General features: G+C 46.1%; 2 protein-coding genes across 3 annotated transcripts in view; one reads left to right on the top strand and one right to left on the bottom strand.

Moving 5' to 3' along the window:
• Positions 1 to 2,142: 2,142 nt before the first annotated feature.
• tmem199 (transmembrane protein 199) lies at positions 2,143 to 16,632 on the bottom strand. Of its 2 annotated transcripts, none has more exons than XM_033045902.1 (7): positions 16,479 to 16,632; positions 10,975 to 11,210; positions 9,220 to 9,293; positions 8,100 to 8,189; positions 7,924 to 7,963; positions 6,402 to 6,514; positions 2,143 to 5,243 (listed from the first exon to the last, which is right to left on the bottom strand). In XM_033045902.1, exons 2-7 carry the CDS (start codon positions 11,156 to 11,158, stop codon positions 5,148 to 5,150), a joined length of 597 nt encoding a protein of 198 aa, XP_032901793.1. In that variant the 5' UTR covers positions 11,159 to 11,210; positions 16,479 to 16,632; the 3' UTR covers positions 2,143 to 5,147. The 2 variants fall into 2 exon arrangements, with proteins under 2 accessions (XP_032901793.1, XP_032901792.1); XM_033045901.1 differs by having other exon boundaries at positions 7,924 to 7,966; positions 16,479 to 16,631.
• Positions 16,604 to 26,385, top strand: part of LOC116988893 (polymerase delta-interacting protein 2-like) — a 34,418-nt gene continuing 24,636 nt past the window's right edge. Inside the window, exons 1-5 of the mRNA XM_033045900.1 lie at positions 16,604 to 16,838; positions 19,094 to 19,175; positions 20,602 to 20,699; positions 22,185 to 22,284; positions 24,286 to 24,361. Coding sequence (XP_032901791.1) covers positions 16,705 to 16,838; positions 19,094 to 19,175; positions 20,602 to 20,699; positions 22,185 to 22,284; positions 24,286 to 24,361 — 490 coding nt within the window. The 5' untranslated portion in view covers positions 16,604 to 16,704. The remainder of the gene's footprint in view (positions 16,839 to 19,093; positions 19,176 to 20,601; positions 20,700 to 22,184; positions 22,285 to 24,285; positions 24,362 to 26,385) is intronic.

The raw sequence follows: 26,385 nt of genomic DNA, 5'->3' as shown, positions 1-26,385 counted from the left end.
GCACTCCTCCCCAAATGCCAGCCAGGAGCACCTGCCTTAACTGAAATCAGGTAGATACTGAAAAGCCCTCTTAACAGCAGAGTGGGTTGCAGAGTTGACAGTGTCTGAGAATGTCGTGACCGTGATCCAATCTCACACCAACCATACTTGTGCTCTTTTTCCAACTGGTTCTCAGTAACTGTTGACCTAAGCTTGCCCATCTCCAGAGGTGATTGCGCTGTAACTGTAACAAGGTGGGGAGCTTTGTTCTGCTGGAGCCAGCCTCTCCCATTACACACTGTGGCTGTAGGTGAAGGGATGGGTATTGGGGAAAGGCTGGGGATTGGAGATGGGTGCAGCCATGAGACCAATGTCATAGGGGTGGATGGGCATAGAGACTAATCTAGTGTGATGAGCGTCACTTTGTGGTACTTGGACATTTTGGGTGATCAATGATGAGAGTGTGATCAAACTCTGCCTGATAGCAACAACATTTTGGTACATAAATTGGGGAGGGTGGCAGGGGTCTAATATTCTGCTTTGGGGAGTTACTACTTGTTTATGTGTTACAGAAAATGTTTAGGAAGGAACTGCAGATGCTGGTTTAAACCACAGATAGACACAAAAAGCTGGAGTAACTCAATGGGACAGGCAGCATCTCTGGAGAGAAGGAATGGGTGACGTTTAGGGTCGAGACCCATCTTCAGACAGAAATTTTTTTTTTCCTTGGGTGGTGGAAATTCCATGCAGATCTAACGAGAAGCAAGGGAGCAGGCTTGTGTCGCTAGTGCTCCTCCTGTATCTGCCCACCGCCCACAGTATGTGGTGGTTTCCTGCTCACTTATATGGACAGGGAGCGGGTAGCCCAGTGGAATGGCCCATGTTCCGAGGGCACAAGGAAGGCAGATGGGGGCAGTGTTGGGTGGCAGGAACATTTTTGGTAAAGCAAAAAGACAGAAACACATTTATAAAATGGATGCAATAGAAACAGCGAGTTCCTTTAAGTAAAGAGAGCCTCTGTGTCACCATTCTGTTCCTGTGCAGTGTCCAGATGCAAAGTTTTCCCTCTCTATCGCTCTTCCCACCCCCACCCCCTGTAGTGACTAAACCTGTGCAGATTAAATGAAATAAAGATTGCCTAAGCTCTGGCTCCTGAACATTTTGCTGCAAGACCTTCTGATCCTTTTACTAATCCAGACTGTAACACAATTGTATAGCAAAGGACAAGGCAATGATAACTTTTTTCATTATTTTATATCTAAAACCCTTCGATTTACAACAATCAGATTGTTCTATACTGATGAGCCTCTCAGATGATCTTTTAATTACAGGAGGATTTTTCTATATCTGAATATCATCAACTATTACTCTGCTTCAAAGCCTCATCGTCGTTCCAGTTACAAACCTGCTTCCCACCTGCCCTTTGAGTGGGATCTCTGAGAGACAGTGATCTCTAACAATCTCTTAATCCTGATTTCAATCTCAAATTAAATGTGAGGTAAACACAGAGTCCCACCCTTTGCTGAGTGACAATTCCACATCCGCATTTTGGTTGGCAATCAGATTAATCCACACCCCCCATGTGGAATTAGTCTGCTGGTTACTTGTTGTGCCGTGCAGCGCACTGTCAGCCTGGACAAGGCACAATTCCATCAAACCTGCTCCCATTCCCTGTGCACTCTGCAGAGCAGAGATTCTGGTGAATTGGTTGGCAGAGAATATTTACTCAAGGCAAGGACATTATTACTACATCTCTGGAAACTCCAGACCTGACAGCAGCATCAGTGCACCCACTGATTAGAAAGCTGCCTGTGGGACTGGGGTATTGTCAGCACATTGCCACAGGTTTCCTTGGGGAGAGGATACTGAGTCTCAGCAAAAGTGGATGTCAGTGAACTTCAGGATTGGGTGATAGAGGGGCTGTCTACCTCACTGCCCTTCTATTTCCCCTCATTTGCCAGTATCTCCCCTTAACTTTTTGTATCTCTCTCTCTCTCTCACCAGTCTCTCTCTTTCTCTCCTCCTCCCCTCCCCTCTCCTCTCCACATCATTCTCTAGGCTGCAACAGCTCACACCAATTACATTCAGTTGCTGTCAATTAGCAATCAGTTCTGTGCTGTTCATTCCCTGGACATGAGAGAGAAAATAGAATAGAGGGGGCCATTTAAAAAAAAAAGAAAATATTTATTTGCAATCGTTACAATATTCACATAATTGTTAATGTAAAACCCGCTGTGTGGACCTGTGAATGGCTACATTAGCCAGGCTCAGGAGCAGGCCAATGAGAGGTGCCCCAACCCACATACCCTCAACCTCCTCCACAGGCTGAAGTTCAACCAGAACTTGAGGAGCAGCATCGTCAAACATTCAAATTGGGGCTGCAACCTTACACTCCAGGCCGCAGCAACTGCAGGCAGCCTGGGAGTCAGTGAACCAGCTGAGAAACCTGTGTTACTGCTCAGTGCACACTTTCCAGCTCAGGTCCTTGATATGAAGGAGGAAGACTCTTGTGTTGAGTGACCACCACTGGGGACTCGCCCTGCAATAGGTGAAGAAGCTGAGAGAGTTCAGGAGCAATGCCTACAGAAAGACCATTGTGCTTTGCTGTCGAGCTTTTTTAAGAGTTGATCAAAAACAATTGATCAAAGCTCCCAAGGAGATCCAATGGGCGAATGCAGCTGAGGGAATCAGCTCAGTCAGAACGGTCCCACTTGAGCCACTCCTCGATAGGTCTGCGGGGAGTTTGGGCCAAGAGCCTTGGTGGTGTTCAGATCCACCGGTGCTGAGCCTGCCTCACGAGCTGCCACTCTGACAGAGACCCCCCCCTCTGCGTGCAGGCTCCCTACTCCCTAATTACTAACCAGACTCGGAGCAGCTCCAGTGAAGGACAGGCAACTCCCTCCGAGCTGAGAGCTGTGTTTTCCTTACGGCAGTATGAAAAATCCACCCTGCTCTCCCTGCACTGGGACAGATCAAGGAACAGCTTTACTCAGTAATAACTTTAACGGCGTATTTTGTTTCCATGTAACCGTCAGCTTGCCCCTGCCACGATGACTTGGTTCTAGAGTGCTCCTGGAGAGGGAAAGGGTGGTGAATGCTGGAATGTCTGGGACTTGTGTGCATTGCTATATTACGTTTTTTTTAGTAATGTTTGAAACCATGATAAAGATATTTAAAAACAAAAAAATATATCAACAAAAAGAACACACGAAATGGGGGCCTGGAGTACAAAGGCCAGAAAAAGGATCAGATACAGAGTGAAGCTCCCTCTACACCATTCCATCACACACTCCCAGGACACAGGTTGCATCTGTTCAAGCAAATTCAATGAACTTCATTCCAAATTTTTAAGTGTGGTCATTATTAAAATGCAGGACTGTCAGAGGTCAATGTTACATTGCTAGGTCCCATCAAATGCCAACATTGTTCAAGTGAAACAATTACAGGAACTCCATTCTCATGGAGAAGTGGCCTGAGCGTTTTACTGCGCAGACGCAAGACTCCTCATGCATGCATCTGTGGGAGTGACAGGCAATGCATTTAGCATGTCAATCACTCCACTCAACACAAGGCACAAGTTACAAAGTTTGACTGAGATTTATTTTGTATTTAATAAAGTCTTTGGACTGAAATATTCAATTCCAAATATTCAAGTTGACAGGGAAGCCTTATCTGGTGCCCACTCTAACTCCAGGGCCAGATCTTACCATGAGACCAGTCTAACCAGGAAGTGGGACAACTCTTTTTGCAGGGCCCATTTCATGCAAGGTGTTCCCTCTCAGGGGAGTGATGTTCTCACATTCGACTCTGCATACAAATGTATGGTGGACACTGCTTAGCTCTGAGATCACTTGCTCCCAATGAAGCAATGTCTCCATTTTCAAAGTCCATACATCCTCCAGCCCCCTCTGGCCCTGCAGCCTTCACTAATTCCATCCTTCAACGTTCTGTTGCCAAGGCCCTAAACTCTGGAATTTCCTTCCTAAACCTCTCAGTTTCTATCCCTCTTCCCCCTTCAAGATGTTTCTCTTACCAAGCTTTTGGTCATCCTCCCTGTGTCAGCTTACATTTGCTCCTGTGAATAACCTTTGAATATTTAGCTGTGTGTAAAGTGCGATGTGTAAAGTTATTGCTTCAGCTGGAACCTGTCAACCACCAGTGTGTACTTCAGGCTGAGGTTCCCAAGGCCAGTAACTCTGCATCACCCTTCTTAGGGTGCAGTGAATGGAGTTGTTCACACTGGGAGACACCTTCCTCTCACCAAGCCAGTTTCCCAACCAAGCACGAGATGTTCTTTAACATAAGTGGACACATACGCAACAGCAAACTCAAGAAAAGTTACAGGTATACAATCTCAGTCAGAATCACCACACTCCATCACACACGGGTTGCTTCGCAAGAATGAAACACTGTGACTAACTCAAGGTATCTATAGACAATAGGTCTTTGGGTGGGCTGAGAGAGGTTCAGGAAGATTTGGCGATTCTAGTTTCTCCTGGGTTCCTGATCATTGCTTCTCCAGGAAAGATACAAAGAGGAGATAATTACCAGCACCCCACTTGCCTCCCCCTTACGCCAACAAATTGCGCACTCCCTTCACAGATATACCCGCGCTTTCCCAATCCCAGTCAGTCAAAAAGACTTTGAAGTGAAATCATAATAAGCCTCTTTCCACAGATGCTGACTGACCTGCTGAGTATCTCCTGCATTCTCTGGTTTTGTTTCAGATCTGAGCAGTGCTTTGGGGCATTTTGTCATGATTGTGGCACTAGTTATGTAATCAACAGATAGAGGGTTATACACATTGTGAAATTAAATTCAGCTAAAGAATATTGAGAACAAAGCAAGCCGATTGTCAGAAGACACAACTTGCTCATCAATGTTCTTTGTGGGAGAGTGGTTCATACCTGGACTGGACAGGCACACATCAACTTAATTATTCCTTACATACTCATAAAGTAACACATGAACAACAAATAAACCTTGGTCACAGCACAAGAACATGTACAGATAATGTACAACAAAGGTGTTTGCAGAGTCAATATTTGTAGGTAGAGAGCTTCCAGCATTCCCGCAGGGTGAGAGCCGCACAAAGCAGATTCCAGCCAGACCTTGTGGTGAAACATGTAGCTGGTCCGACGAGACCACAGCCGGGGGATCCGTGCCCGCTACATCTCCCCCAGTTCTCCTTCCATGGTGCGCACGAGCACGTAGAGCTCAGCCAACCCCACCACTGAGGCAACAATGAGTCCACTGAGAACACACTGCAGCAGAAGGAAAGGCAGAGGCAACGTCAGAGAACAAGGTCTGCCATAGGCTTGTGCAATCACATCATCCATTCTTGTGTATTCATTGCTGCCAGACATCCAGAGCAGACCAGCGTACTCCAGCGTTCTCCAGCGCAGGGAGACTGAAGGAAGCCAACAGCATGTCGCCCAGGGCCACTACAGATGTTCATTGTTCAGTCTGACCCCTGACCACATGCCAGAAACCACATCTCACAGGAGTACAGGCCCCACATTCCATTCACTCCAATAATGAAGTGTTGGCCCATATACACTGGCCAAGTTCCTCATTAACATTACCCCAGCTGACAAACATCCCCCATCAAATCCCAAACCCCGGCATCGGACCTTCCCAAGCCCAAACACTCCCTCACAAATCCCTCTTCATCAAAGCTCTCCCTCCCATCTCTATTCTTCATCAATCCATAGCTCCTGAAAGTGGCAACGCAAGTACATGAGTGGTAAAGAAGGCATATGGTATGCTTGCCTTCATTGGTCAGGGCATTGAGTATAAGGGTCATGTTGTGGCTTTGTAACACTTTGCTTAGGCAGCAATTGAAGTACTGTGTGTAGTTCTGGTCACAGCAATGATGTGGAGGTTTTGAACGTGGTGCAGAAGAGGTTTACCAGAATGCTGCTGGATTAGAGGGTATTACATATAAAGAGAGGTTGAACAAACTTGGATTTCCCTGGAACATCAGAGGTTGAGGAGAGGCCTGATAGAAGTAGATAAAATTCTGAAAGGCATAGATAGGGTGGACAGTCAGACGCATTTACCAGAGTGGAAACGTCAGACACCAGAAGTCATGGCTTTAAGGTGAGAAGGGGCAAAGTTTAAAGGAGATGTGCAAGGTGAGTTTTGTTTAACAAAGTGGGTTGTGGGTTCCTGGAACTTGCTGCCAGGAGTGATGGTGGAGACAAATACTATGGTGGCATTTAAGAGGCTTTTAAATGGGCACATGGATATGCAGGGTATGTGGGATATTGGTAATGTGCAGGCAGAGATTGGTTTTACTTGGCATCATGTTTGGCACAAACATTGTTGTCTGAAGGGGCCTGTTACCGTGCTGTACTGATCTATGTTCTGTTAAACACCTCCCATCAATTATCTTCGTCCCATGCGATACCCACACTCACCGCAGCCGGCTCCGTGAACAAGTACTGACTACCGAGGTAGGCGCAGGCAAACGCTGCCACCACCGTCACCAAGAAGTTAAAGATGGTTACCACCACGGCCTTAGCGGATCGCACTGCAACACCGACAGAAAGAGGTAGACATCAGCAAGGGTTAAAAGCCGATCTGACACAGGAGATCGACAGTGCTGGTCGCAGCTAGGCAACCAAAACCCCAGAACCAGAGGAAACTGCTCTGTGTTCTGGAAATAGGAGCACCATTTCTAAAGCGATGCTGATGTAAAACGAAGAGCAGAAGTTAATTTAGACCAGCCTTGCCCACTGGATGCAGCAACCAGGAGCTCTCCTGATCACCCACAGACACTGTGGTTACCACATCCCTGCTGTGAGCCGCAGAGACTTTGCTTTAACATTGTGTTTCAGGTTTTCTACATCAAGGAGATGGAACCTTCCACGTTCATACCAGAACACTTGGAGGTTGGGAAAAACACAGGCGAGTTGAAGAGTGATGTACCAGAATCCTCATGTGGGGGTGTTCCTAGCTAACAGTCCATATGGAAACATCTCAATCATCTATCTACTGTGCCCCATTGGGATGCTCTATGTTTCCATCAGATCACCTCTCATCCTCTGAACTCCAAAGAATATATACCTTACCTGTTTAATGGAGACACAAGAGACTGCAGATGCTGGAACCTTGAGCAAAAGTGTGAGAGGAAATCAGTGGGTAACATCTTTGGAGCGAATGGCCAGATGACATTTTGGGTTGGAACCCTTCTTCAGACCTGCTTCGCCTGACTTGTTAGGATGTTCCATCCGGAGCTCCTGGGCGAGGTGGAGATGACGAGGTGGTCATGAAGGTAGACAAAATGCCGGAGAAACTCAGCGGGTGAGGCAGCATCTATGGAGCGAAGGAATAGGTGACATTTCGGGTCGAGCAGCGTCTAAAGAAGGGTCTCAACCTGAAACGTCACCTATTTCTTCGCTCCATAGATGCTGCCTCACCCGCTGAGTTTCTCCGGCATTTTTGTCTACCGTTGATTTTTCCAGCATCTGCAGTTCTTTCTTAAACAGATGGTTATGCAGGCTCCCCTTCCACTACCCCACCCTCAATAATACCTGCTGCAGTCTCAACATTATTTTTTAACACTTCCCAGCTGAACAAAATCTCTCAGATGACGAAGTCACTCTGAGACTTTGGTACACAAATGCCAGATTGTTGCCAGAGTGACAAACTCATTCTACAGTGGAATCAACTAAAACTGCAGAGACCAGAATCTGAATCAAAACCAACTGCTGGAAGAACTCAGCCAGACAGCAGGTCCTGTGGAAAGAGGTTCTCAGGAAGGCTCCCTGGCCAGAAATGTTAAATAAATATTTTTTCCACAAGTGACTGCCTGACTGGCTGAGATCCTCCATCATTTCCCTAGTCATTTAATTCTACATTTGGTCCTGCTCGTCTTGAACTTCATTTTGAATAGATGTGATTTGAAACAAATCCAATGGAAAATCTTCAGCCACTCACCTTGCTTTCCCACATCTCCAATTGTGCCGTATCGGTTTATCTGCTAGGAACAAAAGATAAAGGGAAGTTAGCACCAAGCTGTGGCTTTATCCCCAGCCAGGCTGTCCTGCTCCTGGACACAGGGCTACACCAATATAGAGCAAGCACGTCAGAACCCCTGGAGAAGATCACACCACCTGGCAGTTGACATTTCTGGTGATCCGTCTGTACTCTTCATTTGCCATCTTTGCTTTGATCTTGTCCAATCTGGCCACCAGCTGCGGGTTCTGAAAGGGACAGGGACGAGACATGAGAAGGTCATTAACATTTCATAACTGATAACCAGTAACAGATTTACTAGATTAAGTCTGATCTCCTGTCCTCAGCACACACACTCACAAGGATCAGAGATGGTGACCCACCACAGACACCCACGGAGATATTTGCACTTTTGACTTCCTAAAATACATCGCCTCATTGGTAGAGCTGCCGCTTCACAGTTCCAGTGACACAGGCTGAATCCGTGCACTGTCTTGCACATTTTCCCTGTGACTGTGTGGCTTTCCCCCTTGTGATCTGATTTCCTCCCACATCCCAACTGCTGCTGTAATTTACTCCCTAATGTAGATATGTGACAATAGAATCAATGATTTGATGGGCATGGTAAGTTGATGGGCACAGGAGATAGACTAACTTGCAGGAGTGCTGGAACTGGTATTGACTCAATGAGCATTCTGAATCCTAATGAGTAAGAAAGGAAATATAAATTCTTACTGGGTTTGATGGGCAGATACAGGGATGCCTTTTCTCCTGGCCAGCGTGCCTGGAACCAGGCAGTACAGTCTCGAAATAAGGAATCAGACATTCAGGGCGGAGTTAAGTAATTTACGCTCCCAGAACATACCAAATCTTTGAAACTCTATGCACAGGAGGGCTGTGGCTAAGTCACTGACTATATTCACAGAAAGATCCCGAAAGTTTGGATATTAATGGAATCGAGGGATTATGGGTGGGGGAAGTAGTATTGGGGTTAAAAGATCAGCCAGAGTGAATGGTGGTGCACCCAGTGGGAACCAGTGTCCTGTATCCAGTGGAGACCAGTGTCCTGTGGAGACCAGTGTCCAGTAGGGACCAGTGTCTGGTGGAGATCACTTTCCAATGGAGATCAGTGCCCAGCAGAGTCCAATGTCCAGGAGAAACCAGTGTCTAGGAGAAACCAGAAACCAGCAGAGTCCAGTGCAGAGCCAGTGCCAGATTAAGGGCAGTATTCCATACCACCCCCCACCTCAGTCACCTCCTCCCATCTTCTATACTGACCCTCTCAGGCAGCTTCACTTCTGGTGTAAATATTTCTGCACCCTCCAGAAGTTCGTGAAGATACACAGGGAACCCTGCAAACATAGAACATCGAACTACAGTAAGTAAAAACACACAAACCATCACATCTCAGCCAAGATTATACAGGGGCCCAGAACGACAGGTGAGGGCCCCACTCAATTGACTCGCTAACCATCTTTAAATGATTATCAGGTCACTTAATTTATTCCAGCTTTACTAAGCCAGCACTCCAGGTGGGAGAACGACAGGAGGAGCTCCTCTATTTCACACCTGTAGGAGTGACATCTCATCCACGACGGAAGGGGCAGCTCGGGAGGGAGGGGGACAGTCGAGAGGGGACAGGGGGCAGCTGAGGCGGAATGGATGATGCCGGGGAGGGGAAGGAAGGGGAGCCTGCACCCTGTTAACAGCACACATGAGCTGCTTCTGCTTGGCAGGATGTAAAGAATGATTCAATTATACTTTATTGTCAAATGTATCTAAGTACAGTGAAATGCTTTGTTTTGCATGTAGCAGACCTCACCGAGACAGTACACAAGCCTCGCCACGGTTTGGGGCCAACAAAGTTACATAAGTTCACCGAACAGTCTACTGCCTGCAGAATTATAATCATAGTGATAGATTTCTGCAGCACAGAAACAGGGCCTTCAGCCCAACTAGTCATGGTGACCAAGACATCTACCTGGGCTAGTCCTATTTTTCTGCGTTTGGCCCATATTTCTCTCATCATTTCCTGCCGGTGTATCTATCCATATATAATTTAAATGTTGTATTTGTACCCACCTTTACCGCATATCCACTACCCACTGTGTGAAAAAGTTGACAGTTAGGTCCCTTTTAAATGGCTGAACAAAAATCAAAATGCTGGAAGAATTCTGTGGGCCAGGCAGCATGTAAGGAAGAAATGAATAAACAATGTTTAAAGTTGGGACCCTTCTTCAGAATGGCAGCCTCTTCTTGTGCTGTACAGTTCTGTGTTTTCACTTGTCCAAGTTAAATTCCATCTGCTATTCTTTGTCCCACTTTTCCAGTTGATTTCAGGGGGTCAGCAGCATCTTTGGAGAACATGCATTGGTGAAGTTTCGGGTCAGGTCCAAATCCCGACCCAAATCGTCATTGTATTCTCCAGAGATGCTGCCTGACCAGCTGACTCACTCCACCACATTGTGTCCTTTTATTTAAACCAACATCTGCAATTCCTTGTATCTCTATCCTCTTACGTGAATATTTTTCAAAACATCTCTATTTTCCTCCATGATTTCCATAGCTTCCATAACCTGTGTAGGAAATAACTGCAGATGCTGGTTTAAATCGAAGGTAGACATAAAATGGTGGAGTATCTCAGTGGGACAGGCAGTATCTCTGGAGAGATGTTTCTGGTCGAGACTGTCTGATGAACGGTCTTGACCCGAAACGTCACCCATTCCTTCTCTCCAGAGATGTTCCCAGTCCCACTGAGTTATTCCAGCATTTTGTGCCCAGCTTCCATAACCTCCTCCACAATAAATACAAATTAGAAATATTCATTTAAGACATTGTCCATCTCCTGTGGCTCCACATATAGACAACTGCACTGATCCTTAAGGGGACATATGCTTTCCCTAGTTATCCTGTTGCTCTTAATATAGATAAATGACGCAAGGGCTTTTTGTGGTTGTTAAATCCTACGTCCCAGCATAAATTCATAAAGAATAATGAGATTAAAAACCAGCCATTTTTGTCTGATTTACTCACCTTTTGTTTCCAAGAATATGTGGAGTTTTCTCAGGAGGGTGAAAGGAATCGTGGGGGTGGGTTTCGTTCCTGTGAAGCAGGATTTGAGTTCAGCATGCAGATCCATGGGCAAAGAATGATCATCTTTGAGTACGAGGTCAAGCTGTTGTAGGAAGCCATCACTCACTCGTAGAGAATGTGCCATCGGTGAACTGTTAGAAACCCCAAATGGAGCAGCAGGGCTCCAAAGTAGCAGTCTGGGGCAGGGGGGGGGGGGGGGGTCACAACAAACATATTACCACCAAGCAAAACAGATAGTCGGACCAGTATAAAAACAGAAGATTTTAAATAAAATTCCTACCTATAATCTCCCTAGAATTTATAATTGCCAAGAGTCCTTGAGTTAAAGAAATCAATATACAATTCATTTCAAAGGTTCAAAGGTATTTTATTGTCACGTGTACCAATTAAGGTACAGTGAAACTCGATTTACCATACAGTCATACTAGAAAAAGCAACAAAACACACAACTACATAAAAGTCAACACAAATATCCACTGCAGCGGATTCCCCACATTCCTCACTGTGATAGAAGGTAATAAAGTCTAATCTAATTCACTCTTTATTCTTTAATCTGCTCTTACAGGAAGAACAGGTAAATTTCTAATACACATGGCATTAAACAGCATGAAGTGAAAGTATGTTTAGAATACATAACACAATAACAATGTTATTGTACTGGCAATCCAGAGGCTCCACTGTGACAATTGGAAAGTTATTCAATTTATTTAATACATCTGAACTAACAAGTCAACAATAGTAACATTAATCATGAAATTCATGGGGTTCACTTGTTCTATAAGGGAAGGAATTCCACCATCCCTTATCAATCTGGCCTGATATTTTAATTCATTTTCAGTATATGAGCTCATAGAAACATAGAAAATAGGTGCAGGAGGAGGCCATTCGGCCCTTCAAGCCAGCACCGCCATTCATTGTGATCATGGCTGATTGTCCCCTATCAATAACCCATTCCTGCCTTCTCCCCATATCCCTTGACTCCACTAGCCCCTAGAGCTCTATATAACTCTCTCTTAAATCCATCCAGTGATGGCCTTCACTGCCCTCTGTGGCAGGGAATTCCACAAATTCACAACTCTCTGGATGAAAAAGTTTTTCTCACCTCAGTCTTAAATGGCCTCCCCTTTATTCTAAGACTGTGGGCCCTGGTTCTGGACTTGCCCCACATTGGGAACATTTTTCCTGCATCTAGCTTGTCCAGTCCTTTTATAATTTTATATGTTTCTATAAGAACCCCCCCTCATCCTTCTAAACTCCAGTGAATACAAGCCTAGTCTTTTCAATCTTTCCTCATATGACAGTCCCACCATCCCAGGTGTTAATCTCGTGAACCTACGCTGCACTGCCTCAATCACAACGATGTCCATCCTCAAATTAGGAGATCAAAACTGTACACAATACTCCAGATGTGGTCTCACCAGAGCCCTATACAACTGCAGAAGAACCTCTTTACTCCTCTACTGAAATCCTCTTGTTATGAAGGCCAACATTCCATTAGCTTTCTTCACTGCCTGCTGTACCTGCACGCCAACTTTCAATGACCGGTGTACAAGGACGCCCAGGTCTCGCTGCACCTCCCCCTTACCTAACCTAACCCTATTGAGATAATAATCTGCCCCATTGTTTTGCCGCCAAAGTGGATAACCTCACATTTATCTATGTTATACTGCATCTGCCATGCATCTGCCCACTCACTCAACCTGTCCAGGTCACCCTGCAACCTCCTAACATCCTCTTCACAGTTTACACTGCCACCCAGCTTTGTGTCATCCGCAAACGTGTTAGTATTACTCGTAGTTCCCTCTTCCAAATCATTAATATATATGGTAAACAGTTGCGGCCCCAACACCGAGCCTTGCGGCACTCCACTCGCCACTGCCTGCCATTCTGAAAAGGACCCGTTCACTCCTACTCTTTGCTTCCTGTCTGCCAAACAATTTACTATCCACGTCAACACCCTACCCCCAATACCATGTGCTCTAATTTTAGTCACCAGTCTCCCGTGAGCAAGTCTGGATACTAGCAAGTCTGGATACTAGCTCACAAGCAAGGCCAGCATATAGTAGAGATATGAGGGACAGATAGGGTGGTAGGAGCAATACAAGGATGGTTGGGGGAAATAGAAAATAGTAAATAGGGAATAGTAGGTGAGTCATGGGGGCTTGAGTAGTGATGCTTAAACAATTATGACAGGCAGTAAGGGACAGGAAGGGGTGTGGGGTTCACAAGTTATAGGAGTAGAATTAGGCAATTCGGCCCTTTGAGTCTACTCCGCCATTCAATCATGGCTGATCTCTGCCTCCTAATCCCATTTTCCTGCCTTCTCTCCATAACCTTTGCCACACGTTTTAATCAAGAATTTGTCCATATCTGCCTTAAAAATATCCATGGCTTGGCCTCGACTGCCCTCTGTGGCAACGAGATCCACAGATTAACTACCCTCTGACTTAAGAAGTTCCTCCTCACCTCCTTTCTAAAAGAGCGCCCTTTAATGCTGAGGCTATGACCTCTGCTCCCCGTTGGATTGCAACCTTGTCGTGTGTCTCAGTGACCCCTAGAGCTATGCCAGCGGGAGATTCGCCTCCTGTTAGGGTCTCCCATGCTGGACAGGTCGAAGGGTAGAGGCGAGACGAAGAGCGATCCACTGGTCCTCCAGGTTGGAGGTTGAGCACAGGGCTAACAACCCTGTCTTGTAGAACAAATATGTTGCAGAAACAGCAACTGAATGAATCAACACTACTGGGCATGATGGACTTCCAGGGCTATCGACAGATGCTAGGATGAATGTCAATGGTGAAAGCCGAAATGAAGCCACTGGCAGGAAGGTGGAAGTTCTAAATGCCAAACATAAGACTAGGCATCATGAGAAGGCGCTGGAACTGGATTGGCCATATACTGAGAAGAGAACCAGACAGCATCCCAAGAATAGCCCTGCACTGGACACCGGTAAGGAAAAGGGAAAGAGGGAGACCCAAAACCACCTGGCATCGAACTGTAGAGGAGGAAATGAAAACAATGGACCTGACCTGGGGTAGTGTCCAGAAGCTAGCCCAGAACAGACAGGAGTGGAGGACCTTTGTTGCTGCCCTACATGCCAGGAGGCATAATAGGCAGTAAGTAAGTAAGTACTATGACCTCTGGTCCTAGTCTCTCCCACCAGAGGAAACATCTTTTCCACATCCACGTCAATGAGGTCCCCCCTCAACTTACTAAACTCCGGCAAGTACAGGCCAGTGCTGTCAAACACTCATTATATGCTAACCCACTCAATCCTGGAATCATTCTTGTAAACCTCCTCTGGGCCCAAATTTGCTCACTGTACTCCAAATGGGATCTGACCAGCATCTTATAGAGCCTCAGCATTACATCTCCGGTAAAGGAGGCAGAGTGACGAATGAGAGGAGCAGTGATGGATTGGCAGTAGGGTGGTTGGGAGTCAGGCTGACACTGAGGCATGAGAGGTGTGGAGGATTGGTTTGTAGAAGAGGGCTGTGAAGGAGGGCATGAACTGTATTGTTAGGACAGGAAGTGAGGGATGATAGAGGCAGGTGGGGGCAGAAACAGTGGGGTCAGGAGGGACAGTGGCAAGTTGCAATTGTTGGTTGTCAACAGACAGTGGGGAACAGCTGCTGGGGGGGTAAGAGGGCAATGGGAAAAGGTAACGAGGGAGTGAAAAGGGCAGGGAGAGGAAGCTGGGCACTGGCAGATATCAGGCATGAAGACGACAAATTGGGTTGCAAGAACTACTACAAATATGTAAATGGAAAAAGACTGGCAAGGGTGAATGTGGTCCCCAATAGGGACAGATGAATAAATAAAGAACTGTAGAGGAATTATAGAAATACTTTGTCAAGTGACGTCAGAGTTTATCATCATGTGTCCCAGATAGGACAATGAAATTCTTGCTATCATTGTCCTATCTGGGAAACATGACAATAAAAAACTTTTTTCAGTAAACATAGGAAATACCACGACTAACCACTGGGTGGCGCCAGCAATGGCTGCCTCGCCAACAGTCTGTCTGTCCGTTCCTTCTTTGTGTTCTAATAGTATGTGTTAAACGTATGTTTTTAGTGTTCTTCAGCTTGTTTTATGTGGGGGTGGGGTAGGTGGAGGGGAGCGAAGGGGAGGGGAGGGAAGGAAAGGGGATGGGGGGGGGATGTGGGAAACATATTCTAATCTCTTACCTCGATGGAGATGCGATTATTTCCCGTATCATATCTCTGTCCGCACTGCGGCCTAACATCGAGGAGTTGGCGGCCTTTGCTGGAGACCGATTTCGAGAGCTCCACTGCGAGTGCCTACGGGACTTTAAGATCGCGGAGCCCGCAATCCCTTTGTTAAAGCCCGCCAGGGATCGGCCTCGGAGCTCCAACCGTGGGTGCCTGCAAACTTTAACATCACGGAGCCCGAGGTCTCCGGTGAGAGACCAACTTCGGGAACTCCAAGCCGCGTGAGTTTCGATCACCCCGACGCGGGAGCTTTGATCGCATCGACAATGGTTCGACTGACAATAGACAATAGGTGCAGGAGTAGGCCATTCGGCCATTTTGCCCAAAGATTATAGAGGAGCTCCTCTATAATCTTTGATTTTGCCCTTCAAACCAGCACCGCCATTCACTGTGATCATGGCTGATCATCCACATTCTGTACCCCATTTCCTGCCTTCTCACCATACCATATCTCCTGACTCCACTGTCTTTAAGAGCTCTATCTAACTCTCTCTTGAAAACATTCAGAGAATTGGCCTCCACTGCCTTCTGAGGCAGAGAATTCCAGATTCACAACTCTCTGGGTGAAAAAGTTTTTCCTCATCTCCATTCTAAATGGCCTACCCCTTATTCTTAAACTGTGGTCCCTGGTTCTGGACTCCCCCAACATCAAGAACATGTTCCTGCCTCTAGCGTGTCCAATCCCTTAATAATCGTATATGTTTCAATAAGATATCCTCTCATCCTTCTAAATTCCGGAGTATACAAGCCGAGCCACTCCATTCTATCAACATATGACTGCCCCGACTGCGGGAGAATAGAGGAAGAACCTGGTCTGTTTTGCCTACCATCACATTGAGGAATGTGGGGAATCCCCTGTGGTGGATGTTTATGTTAACTTTTATGTAGTTTTGTGTCTTGTTGCTTTTTTTTGTATGACTGTTTGATAATTCTCATATCACTGTACTAATAAAAGACCTTTGAAACCTTTGAATACTCAACAAATCAGGCAACATCTGTGGAGAGGGAGGAAATCTGTAAAACATTCACATCAAGGCCGTCCGCTGCACCATGACATGATCGCACTCCCACCGTCTATTATGCACCACTCATCGTCCCAGACAGCAAGACTTTGACCTCAGGCCCGGCCGGATCTCAAGGCCCGGCACGGAATTTGTAAAATCCCACTGGCAGATTCGCCACCCTCGGTCCGATTTCGATGTTAAATCTCACCTGAGCGAATGGAAACGGCCACGACCTGAGGTAATTCCGCAACGAGCTCTGACCTTGCTCTTACTTCAGACTCAGGCTTCAAGCCTCGCTAGGCCCGTCGGCATGACAACCTGCGCCATCTTGGTTGTGGGCAGCGCGGGTACGGCCTGGCGTTGGGGTAACTGGGAGCCGGTTCCGGCCTGGTCTCGCCGCGCAGCACGGCGCACAGGCCCCGCCCCGCACTGTCATGGCGGCTCCGGCCCTAGGATTTTGCGTGTCGGCCTTGGCCAGGCACTCCGTCGCCGCACTTCGGGTTATCGCCGTGTGCCGCGCCTGCAGCATCGGCCAGCGCCATCAGCAAGTCCGGCTCCTATCATCCAGGTAAGGCCCCGGTTCGGCGTTAGCGCTGCCGTAAGCCTCGGGCTCGGCCAGAGAGAAGTCCGATAACAGGCTGTGCAAGTGCGGAATATTTTTTTGCGGGAATTACTCGTGTCTCACTGCTCATCCAATGTCCGCTCTCTCCCCTCGCCTCCCCACCCCGGGTACCGTCCCGACTCGGTGACCCCCACCCCGGGCACGGTCCCGGCCCCGGCCCGGTGTCTCCCACAGCGAGCACGGTCAGGCCTCCTCAATCCCCACCACTCCTTCAGTCCTAGCTCACTCCCCATGCTTCTGTAAAACTGATCACCACCATGAAACCTACTACCTGCCCCCTCGACACTGTCCCCACTGCCCTCCTAAAGGACGTCATTACAACAGCTGGTCCCAGCATCCTCGCCATCTTCAACAGCTCTCTGGCCACTGGCACTGTACCTACCTGCTTCAAGTATGCGGTTGTCCAACCACTCCTGAAAAAACCTAACCTCGACCCCACCTTGCCAAGCAACTACAGACCCATTTCTAAACTGCCTTTCCTCTCAAAAGCCTTTGAAAGGGTAATTTTAAGTCAACTTATACTTTACCTTCACCAAAACACTATCTTGGAAACTTTCCAATCAGGTTTCAGGGCTCACCATAGCACAGAGTCTGCCTTGTTGAAGGTACACAATGACCTACTGCTCACCGTTGACTGTGCAATTCTGCTCACCGGCGACTGTGCAATTCTGCTCCTTCTTGACCTCAGTGTAGCATTTGATACTGTCGACCACACCATCCTAATTGACCGTCTCCGGTATGGGATTGGTATTGATGGCACTGCCCTGAGCTAGTTCATCTCCTACCTCAAAGGTAGGAGTTTCTCGACTAACATAAGCAACTCATTCTCCTCCCCAGCTAATCTCTGCTGTGGGGTTCCACAAGGTTCCATCCTTGGCCCCATTCTCTTCTCCCTGTATATGCTCCCGTTAGGCCAAGTCATTGAAAGGCACGGCATTTCCTTCCATTGCTACGCAGACGATACCCAACTCTATCTCCCCCTGAAGCCCAAAAACCAATCAAATCTGTTTAACCTTACCCACTGCCTCGAGGATATAAAGTGTTGGATGGCCCAAACTTCTTCCAACTAAACGAGAGTAAGTCTGAGGTCATCCTTCTCGGCCCCTCGGACTCAATCAAAATGATAGCAGGCAGCGTTGGAAGCCTTACCCCACTACTCAAACCTCACTTCAAAAACCTTGGCGTGATATTTGACTCAGCACTGAAATTTGACAAACAAGTCGATGCCGTGGTAAAAGCTAGCTTCTTTCAGCTTCGGACGATAGCTAAAATAAAATAATTCCTCCAGTTTGATGACCTGGAAAAGATCATCCACACATTCATCTCCTCCCGCCTAGATTACTGCAACTCCCTTTACACTGGCATCAGCCAATCTTCACTGTCCCGCCTGCAACTGGTCCAAAACGCCGCAGCGAGACTCCTGACGAGGACCCGAAAAAGGGACCACATCACCCCGATCCTGGCCTCTCTCCACTGGCTCCCTGTGCGGTTCCGTATAAACTTCAAGATCCTCCTCCATGTCTACAAAGCACTCAATGGGCTTGCCCCCACCTACATAAAAATTCTTCTCACCCACCACTCCACCTTCAGGCCCCTCAGATCGGCCGACTTGGGGTTGCTGAATATCCCACGGTCTAGGCCTAAGCTCAGGGGCGACCGCGCCTTTGCGGTTGCAGCCCCTAGGCTGTGGAACAGCATCCCCTTTCCCATCAGAACTGCCCCCTCCATCGACTCTTTTAAGTCAAGACTAAAGACTTATCTATACTCCCAAGCCTTTCGTGATGTCCTCTGAGTGTGGGCTACATGTATATATGTATGTAGTTTGTTTTGTTGTGCTATTCTTATAACAAATGTAAAGCACTTTGGCCAACGAGAGTTGTATTTTAAATGTGCTATATAAATAAATGTGACTTGACTTGACCCCTGTTGGTACTCCTCCATCCATCCTACTCTGCCATACTGCCCACCTGATCTTCCAGCTTCCCATCCCACTACCGGGTCCCGCTCCTCACTTGTGTAAAATGACCAACTTTATCCTCGTTTCTCGCCACCCACTCCCACTATCTCACTTGTCCCTGCTCCTTTTTCCTTCCCTTTACCTTACATCCCCACACCCAGTTGTTTCTCTCTGACAACTGCACTGCCCCCTGCACCCCCATTGAATTCAGTCTTGTCTACAATGGTTATCTCTGTCTCCCCAGAAATCGCCCTGAAGGCAAAGTGTTGGAGACGGTTGGAGTGTTTGAGGCACCTAAACAGCAGGGAAAATACGAAACAGGACAGGTAAGAGATCGCTGGTTCAACCTGAAAACTGGAACACCAGACGTGTCTTTAAATATCCCTCAAGAATTCCCTTCAGGAATCAACCATTCTCTGTCTGAAGACAAATTTATCAGCACCTTGATTTAAATGACTACTCCCTAATCTTGAAACTATATCCCCTTGTTCAAGATTCTCCCCCTCATAGAAACATCTCATCTATGCTGCTGTGCCTCTCTGTCCCCACACCTAATCTTATGTTTCAATAAAATCGCCCTTGATTCTTCTAAACGCCAAAGAATATGCATCTGATTTGTAAAGCCATGTGAAAGGTCACCTCTCGTATCCCTGGAATTAACATATTGAATCTCTTTCGGACTGCCCCCAATGTCAATATATCATTTCCAAAAGGGGACTAAAACTGAGCGACGTACTTGACAAACCAGACAAATGTCCTGTTCAATTGTAACAAGTCTCCCTTTTCTAAGATCAATCCTCTTACAGTAAAAGCTAATATGCAGGTAGCTTTCCTAATCACCTATGAGGTAGAATGGCTTGCCTTACTTTCTACTGCAAGGAGAATACAGTGGCACTGTGATAGAGATCACAGTGCCAGAGACCTGGGTTCGTCCTAATTACATGTGTTGTGTGCAGAGTTTGTACATTCTCCCTGTGACTGTGTGGGGTTTAGTTTAGTTTAGAAATACAGTGTGAAAACTGGTCTTTCGGCCCATCGAGTCTATACCGACCAGCGATCCCCGCACACTAACACTCTCCTTCACACACTAGGGACAATTTACAATTATACAAAGCCAATTAGCCTACAAACATGTACATCTTTGGAGTGTGGGAGGAAACTGGAGATCCCAGAGAAAACGAACACAGGTCAGGAGGAGAACGTACAAACTCCGTCCAGACAGCCCCAGTATTCAGGATCGAACCTGGGTCTCTAGTGCTGTAAGGCCGCACTCTACAGCTGCAACACCGTGCAACCGTTTCTCGGGGTGTTCCAGTCTCCTCCCACATTCGAAAGATGCGCAGGTTTGAAGGTTAATTGGCTTCTGTAAATTCCCCTGAGTATGTAGGATGCAAAAGTGACATAACATAGAACTTCTGTAGGATGCCCAATGGTCAGCATGGACTCTGTGGGACGAAAGGCCTGTTTCCATGCTGTATTTCTAAACTAAACTCAAAAGCTTCCCGTTGTCCTGATTACTACTTATTCCATATCCTAGAAAGCTTTGGATTGAATAATTCTGGAGCAAACCCTGGGCGGGCTGCAGTACCAGAGTGCTAGCTCGGAAACCCGGTAACTCGTAAATCTTGAGCAAAATAAAATGTGCTGCAGATACTCAGTAGGTCAGGCAGCATCTGGAGTGGGAATGGACAGCTGACATTTTGGGTCATGATTCATCAGACACAATGATCTTCTCATGTGCTTTGTCTGCAGCTATTTCTGCATAGTGTGTTTGGATACCGAGGAATTGTCCTGTTCCCTTGGCATGCCAGGCTCTACGATCGTGATGTGGCTTCATCCACCCCTGACAGGTACAAGTGATTGTTTGCAAACCACTCGTTGCTCCTGCTAATTTCCCGTGGTGCTTGTGAAGGTAGAATATTGAAGTTAGTGGGGAACATGTTTTGGTTGCGTGAGGCGCATAGGTTGAAATTGCAGCGTTGCAATCGAGGGAAGCACAATGTGCACTCTTCCCTTGGGAAGGTATGCAGTGTGAACCTGTGCTAACCCACGCTTGATCCTGACCTCGGGTTCTGTCTATACAGATTTTGCTTATTCTCCCTGTGACCGTCTGAGATTCTTCCCAGTGCTCTGGTTTCCACCCACATCCCAATGATGTGTGGGTAGCTTAGTTGGCTATTGTAGAATACCACTTATTGGAATAAGATAGCAAAAGCATTGAAGGGGAGTTGCTGAGGATGTGAGGGAGAATTAATTGTGATAAATAAGGAGGGAGGGAAAGGAACTCTTGGGATTGATGTGCTGGGAGCAGGGACCTGAAATGCTTAAATTCAAGTCGTAATAATCAAAGTATAAACAATTACTGTGTATCTCCCTTGTAGGTGGCCAGTGTGATCCAGTGTCTGGAATGGTGTCACCAGGTTCCTGCTAGAACTATACTGTCTGATGGTTGAGTCCCTTCATTGAGTCACACAGCAGACACGAAACCTACACCCTACAGAGTCTGCCAACCCTAAGCAAAGGGCCACCACTCTAACTTTACAGTAATCCCAATTTTTCTTCCCCACATTCCTATCAGCTTCTCCCTGGAGATTCTACTGCTTACTTAGGGCAATTTATGGCAGCCAATTAATGTACCAACCCATGTCTTTAGCATGTGAGAGGCAATTGTTTATCCAGGGGAACTCGCGCGGTGACGGAGAATGCACAAACTCCATACAGACAGCACTATAAACTGGGATTGAACCTGGGTTGCTGGACTGAGGTCACACCTCTACTAGCTGAACTGCACTATTGGAGTCCCGATGCCTGCCAGTTGCAGTGAATTTGAAAAGTTAATTCAGCAACTTCAAGGAGCATATTTCTCTTTATCTTTGCCTTGTTTATTAAATCAAAATGCTTTTGGCTTTTCCCAGTCTCGACCAAGGGCTGTGGGGTTGTTTGCTGCATCTCTGTGGTGTTAATATGGTACTTGGAATTTAGTACAGACAATCGTGGTGTTACTGAGGTGGGTGAGTGGGGTTGTGTTCCTAGAAAGGTCCAGATCGCAAATTTCATAGCCTGAAGCCATGTCACTTGCACATGTGGCCAGAAACGCAGGGGTTACCTGTCGTCCTTAATAAAAATGGAAAGTGCTGGCAATCTACAGTTGGTCACATTATCTGTGGAGAGAGAAAGAGTTAATTAATGCTTTAGATCAATTACTTCATCTAAACTTTGGATTTCTGGCATTTGCCATTTTTATTTCAGATTTCCACCATCTTTTTTGTTTAAACATACATCACTGGGTGCAGTCAATGAATTAATAAACACTTTTTTTTTTCTCTTGCTCACAGTAAACCAGAAAGTTCAGGCACTCAAGGTTCCAAAGAGGTGAAAGGCAAAACGCACACCTACTATCAAGTGCTGATTGACACCAGGGACTGCCCTCATATAGTAAGTGTGAGTAATGCACGGATGGGATTGTGCTTCTGGCTGGCATTTCTTGGCCACTTGTGTAAAGCCATATCAGCAACATTTTGCCTCTTCTGATCAATGCTATGGACTCGCACAAAGCTTCTAGAATGATTTAAGTGGGAGTTAAAAACTGGTGATCTCTGGGCTTCACCTGTATTTAGTGGAGCAGAACTATGTGGTTACAAAACCATTTCTTCAATATGGTGGGTACACAAAAATGCTGGAGAAACTCAGCGGGTGCAGCAGCATCTATGGAGCGAAGGAAATAGGCGACGTTTCGGCCCGAAACGTCGCCTATTTCCTTCGCTCCATAGATAATAATAATAATAATAAATTTTATTTATGGGCGCCTTTCAAGAGTCTCAAGGACACCGTACAAAAATTGAGCATGTAGAGGAAAAACATGTAAGGGGAATGAAATAAATAGTAGAGACATGACTAGTACACAAAGTAAAGACAGAATTCAATACAAAACACAGTATGAGGCAATTAATGCACAGATGAAAATGGACGGGGACGTGGGGCTAAGGATATGCAGAGGTGAAGAGATGGGTCTTGAGGCGGGACTGGAAGATGGTGAGGGACACGGAATTGCGGATCAGTTGGGGGAGGGAGTTCCAGAGCCTGGGAGCTGCCCTGGAGAAGGCTCTGTCCCCAAAACTGCGGAGGTTGGACTTGTGGATGGAGAAGAGACCGGCTGATGTGGATCTGAGGGACCTTGAGGGTTGGTAGGGGGAGAGGAGGTCAATGAGATATGGGGGGGCCAGATGGTGGAGGGCTTTGTAGGTGAGGATCAGGATTTTGTAGGTGATCCGGTGGGAGATGGGAAGCCAGTGAAGTTGTTTGAGGACTGTGGTGATGTGATGCCAGGATTTGGTATGGGTGATGAGTCGGGCGGCTGCGTTCTGGACCAGTTGGAGTCGGTTGATGTAGGTGGAGCTGATGCCAAGGAGAAGTGAGTTGCAATAGTCCAGTCGGGAGGAGATGAAGGCATGGATGAGTCTTTCAGCAGCGGGCGGCGTGAGAGAGGGTCTGAGTTTGGCAATGTTGCGGAGATGAAAGAAGGAGGTTTTAATGACATGGCGGATGTGAGGCTCAAGGGAGAGGGTGGAATCAAAGATCACGCCAAGGTTACGGGCCTGGGGAGAAGGGGAGACAGTGGTGCCGTCGATGGTGAGAGTGGGGTTATTGATTTTGCTGAGTGTGGCTTTGGAGCCTATGAGGAGGAATTCTGTCTTATCGCTGTTGCACCCGCTGAGTTTCTCCAGCATTTTTGTGTACCTTCGATATTCCAGCATCTGCAGTTCCTTCTTGAACTCTTCAATATGGTGTGTTGATTAGTTTCAAAGTGGATGAAGGGACTGAGACAAACTATCCACAAGGATCCAAATAGCCTCCCAACTTAAACGGCTCATTTATTCTGACTTTGTTTTCTGTCAAATAACCAATCTGCACCTACATCACATGCTGTAATATTGTTTAATAAACGCTTGTTGGATATCTTATTGAAGGCATTGAAGGTACCAGTGATTAATTGACTTTGGTAATTACTTCAGTGCTAAGATAAGCACAAAATATATGTTAATTTTTCTGCTATTTCTTTATTGCTTGTTTCTCCTCTGTTGGAATCTGAATTTTGCCCAGTCTTTGGGGTTATGCCCAATAGAAACACTCCCATCTCAGTCTTAAGTGTTTCGCATTAACTTTTGTAATCTTTTCCTTATTACTTGTATGTATAAATTCATACAGTCTGGATTTTATCTTTATCATTAGCATAGTCTTATACTTTCCCTTTAACTTAGTACGGTCCTTTATCCTCATAGTCACAGCTGGACCACTTCTCTTGCAGGGGTTTTGTGGTTTAAATCTTGCAAACGCGTATCAATTCTGTAGAAGTTGGCCATTGCTTGTTTGCTGTCATTCCTTTTAATGTAACTTCCCAACGTATTATTGTATGTAACTGTAGCGTTTCTGTTTCAGTCTCAGCGGTCACAGACAGAGGCCGTGACTTTCCTTGCTAACCATGATGACAGCAGAGCCCTTTATGCTATTCCAGGTAAACGGTTTAATTGCTGCGTTCTTTGTTAGTTGACGTCAGCCAGTCAGTCAAGATTCTGTGATTGGTTGAAATACCCAGGGTACTGAAAGGGTGGGGGAATTATAAAGGTGGACCATGTGTGCATATGTACATTATGCGAAGAGAGTATTGTGTTGGTTGTGAGGTGTCTTCAAGTTGAAAGCCCTGGCAGTGCATGCTGTCCAGGATTCTACCTGAGCAATGGCCATTATTGAGTCCTGGTGGTGAGCAGTACCCATGAAACACCATTCAGTGTTTGTTGGAGTTGGTTGTTTGAGCCCCAGGATATTGTTGTGGGATTACATCAGGGCAGTGTCTGCAGCCCAACCACCTCCAGCTGCTTTATCAGTATCTTTCCATCTCAAGGTCAAAAAGTGAGGATGATGGTTGTTGTTCCATTCACTTCCACTTAGAATTGAAAGAATACATGCTTGCATGCAGCTCGACCTGAAAAGCCAACATCAAGGGTTACATCAACAACAAGTAGCATCAGTTCAACATCTAAAACTTATCGGGAGCAACTGTTTAATGCTGTATCTGCAGGTGTTTATTCTGTGGTGCATTACTCCCTCATAACTCCTCAGAGCCTCAGCCCTCCTACTTCAGGCGTGCAATTGAATACTTCATTGAGTAGTCAGAAATTTACAGCAAAGGTGGCCATCTTGACTGTAATGTTTGGAAAGAATTATCCACCCTAATCATCCCACCCAACAAGTCCATATGTAAATTGACTGATTATACAAGTATTTAAATGTGATGAGGGTTTACACCTCCCTCACTCTTTCAGTCGGTGTATTCCAGATCCCCTAACCTTGTCTCCCTTCTAATCCTTTCACTAATTACTTTAAATCTGGGCCTATGCAGTTTCCAAATGGCGTCCAACCCAGGCAACTATTTTTGTGCTAATCACAAACTGATCTGTATTCGCACATTATAATCGCTCCACACTTTTAAATCTCTACTCCTACAGCAAGATTTCTTACTTTAACTATGCCCTTATCATATATCTACACACGGTGAATGGCTCGATTGTAATTATGTATTGTCTTTCTGCTGATTGGTTTTCACTTTAACAAAAGTTTTCACTGACCTCGGTACTCGTGACAAAAACTGAACTGATACCTGTGCTGTACTATGAATATTCTGTGTTCTATTTGTAGGCTGAAGAGCATGTTCTGATTTGTTGTATGTCATATCTGTGTTTTCACTCCAGTTTTTGATTCTTCTGCTAATGGAAGTGGGGTTTTCTCTGTATAGATCCTTCATAATGTTGTGTTCCTCAGCTGAATCTTCATTCACCACCTTCTGCTCCAAAGACTATAACCCCAAACCTAGATAATCTACCCACCCAGCCACAATTATTCTAATCCTGGCAAAATTTTTGAACTTCCTCTGCACCTCTTGAACTGCATTTATATCTCACTTCTAATGTGGTGACCACAGTTTGAGCTGGTATAACTAGTATTATGTATATTGTATTATGTATACTTGTTGCATGGTCTCCTAGCTCCTATATTCTGTGCCTCGTCCAAATCATTTTCGTGCTTTTTTTTGGCCACGTCTGCTCCTTTTAAGGACTTGTGGATATATTGTCCAAGACAATCCGTTTTTGCACAGCCCTCGGTAGCTTTTATTTATAGTCTATATTGCTTTGAAGCACCTCTCCAATGCCTCACTCTCACATCTCCAGACTCTGTTCCTTTTGTCATCTTTCTGCCCAACTGACCAGATCATCTGCACTCCTGCAGTCTAACTTCCTTTCTCCCTGTCGACTACATAACTATCCTACATATGCTTTGCAAACTTCTTTATAAAGTCCCATAAGCATGCATAAGTTAGTCGGCTGTATAGCCAGAAGACATGTGAAAAAAACAACTTCTTCCTGCTATGAGAAAGAAATGATAAGAAGGAGAAATAATTATTTGATATTTAAAAAAGAGTGGACATATGAGTACTGGAGAAAGGTATTATTCAGTGAAGAAAGCCATTTACTGATTCAGGAG

The sequence above is a fragment of the Amblyraja radiata genome, chromosome 28, assembly GCF_010909765.2.
Source record: "Amblyraja radiata isolate CabotCenter1 chromosome 28, sAmbRad1.1.pri, whole genome shotgun sequence".
NCBI classification, from domain to species: Eukaryota; Metazoa; Chordata; class Chondrichthyes; order Rajiformes; family Rajidae; genus Amblyraja; species Amblyraja radiata.
This window is presented reverse-complemented; position numbering and strand designations above follow the sequence as displayed.

Coding starts and splice junctions, on each gene's coding strand:
- tmem199 (XM_033045901.1), bottom strand. CDS start 11,158: ATGGCACATTCTCTACGAGTGAGTGATGGCTTCCTACAACAGCTTGAC. Junction 9,294..10,974: donor CATATTCTTGGAAACAAAAG/GTGAGTAAATCA, acceptor CTATGTTTGCAG/GGTTCCCTGTGTATCTTCAC. Junction 6,515..7,923: donor TGGAGATGTGGGAAAGCAAG/GTGAGTGGCTGA, acceptor TCGGTGTTGCAG/TGCGATCCGCTAAGGCCGTG.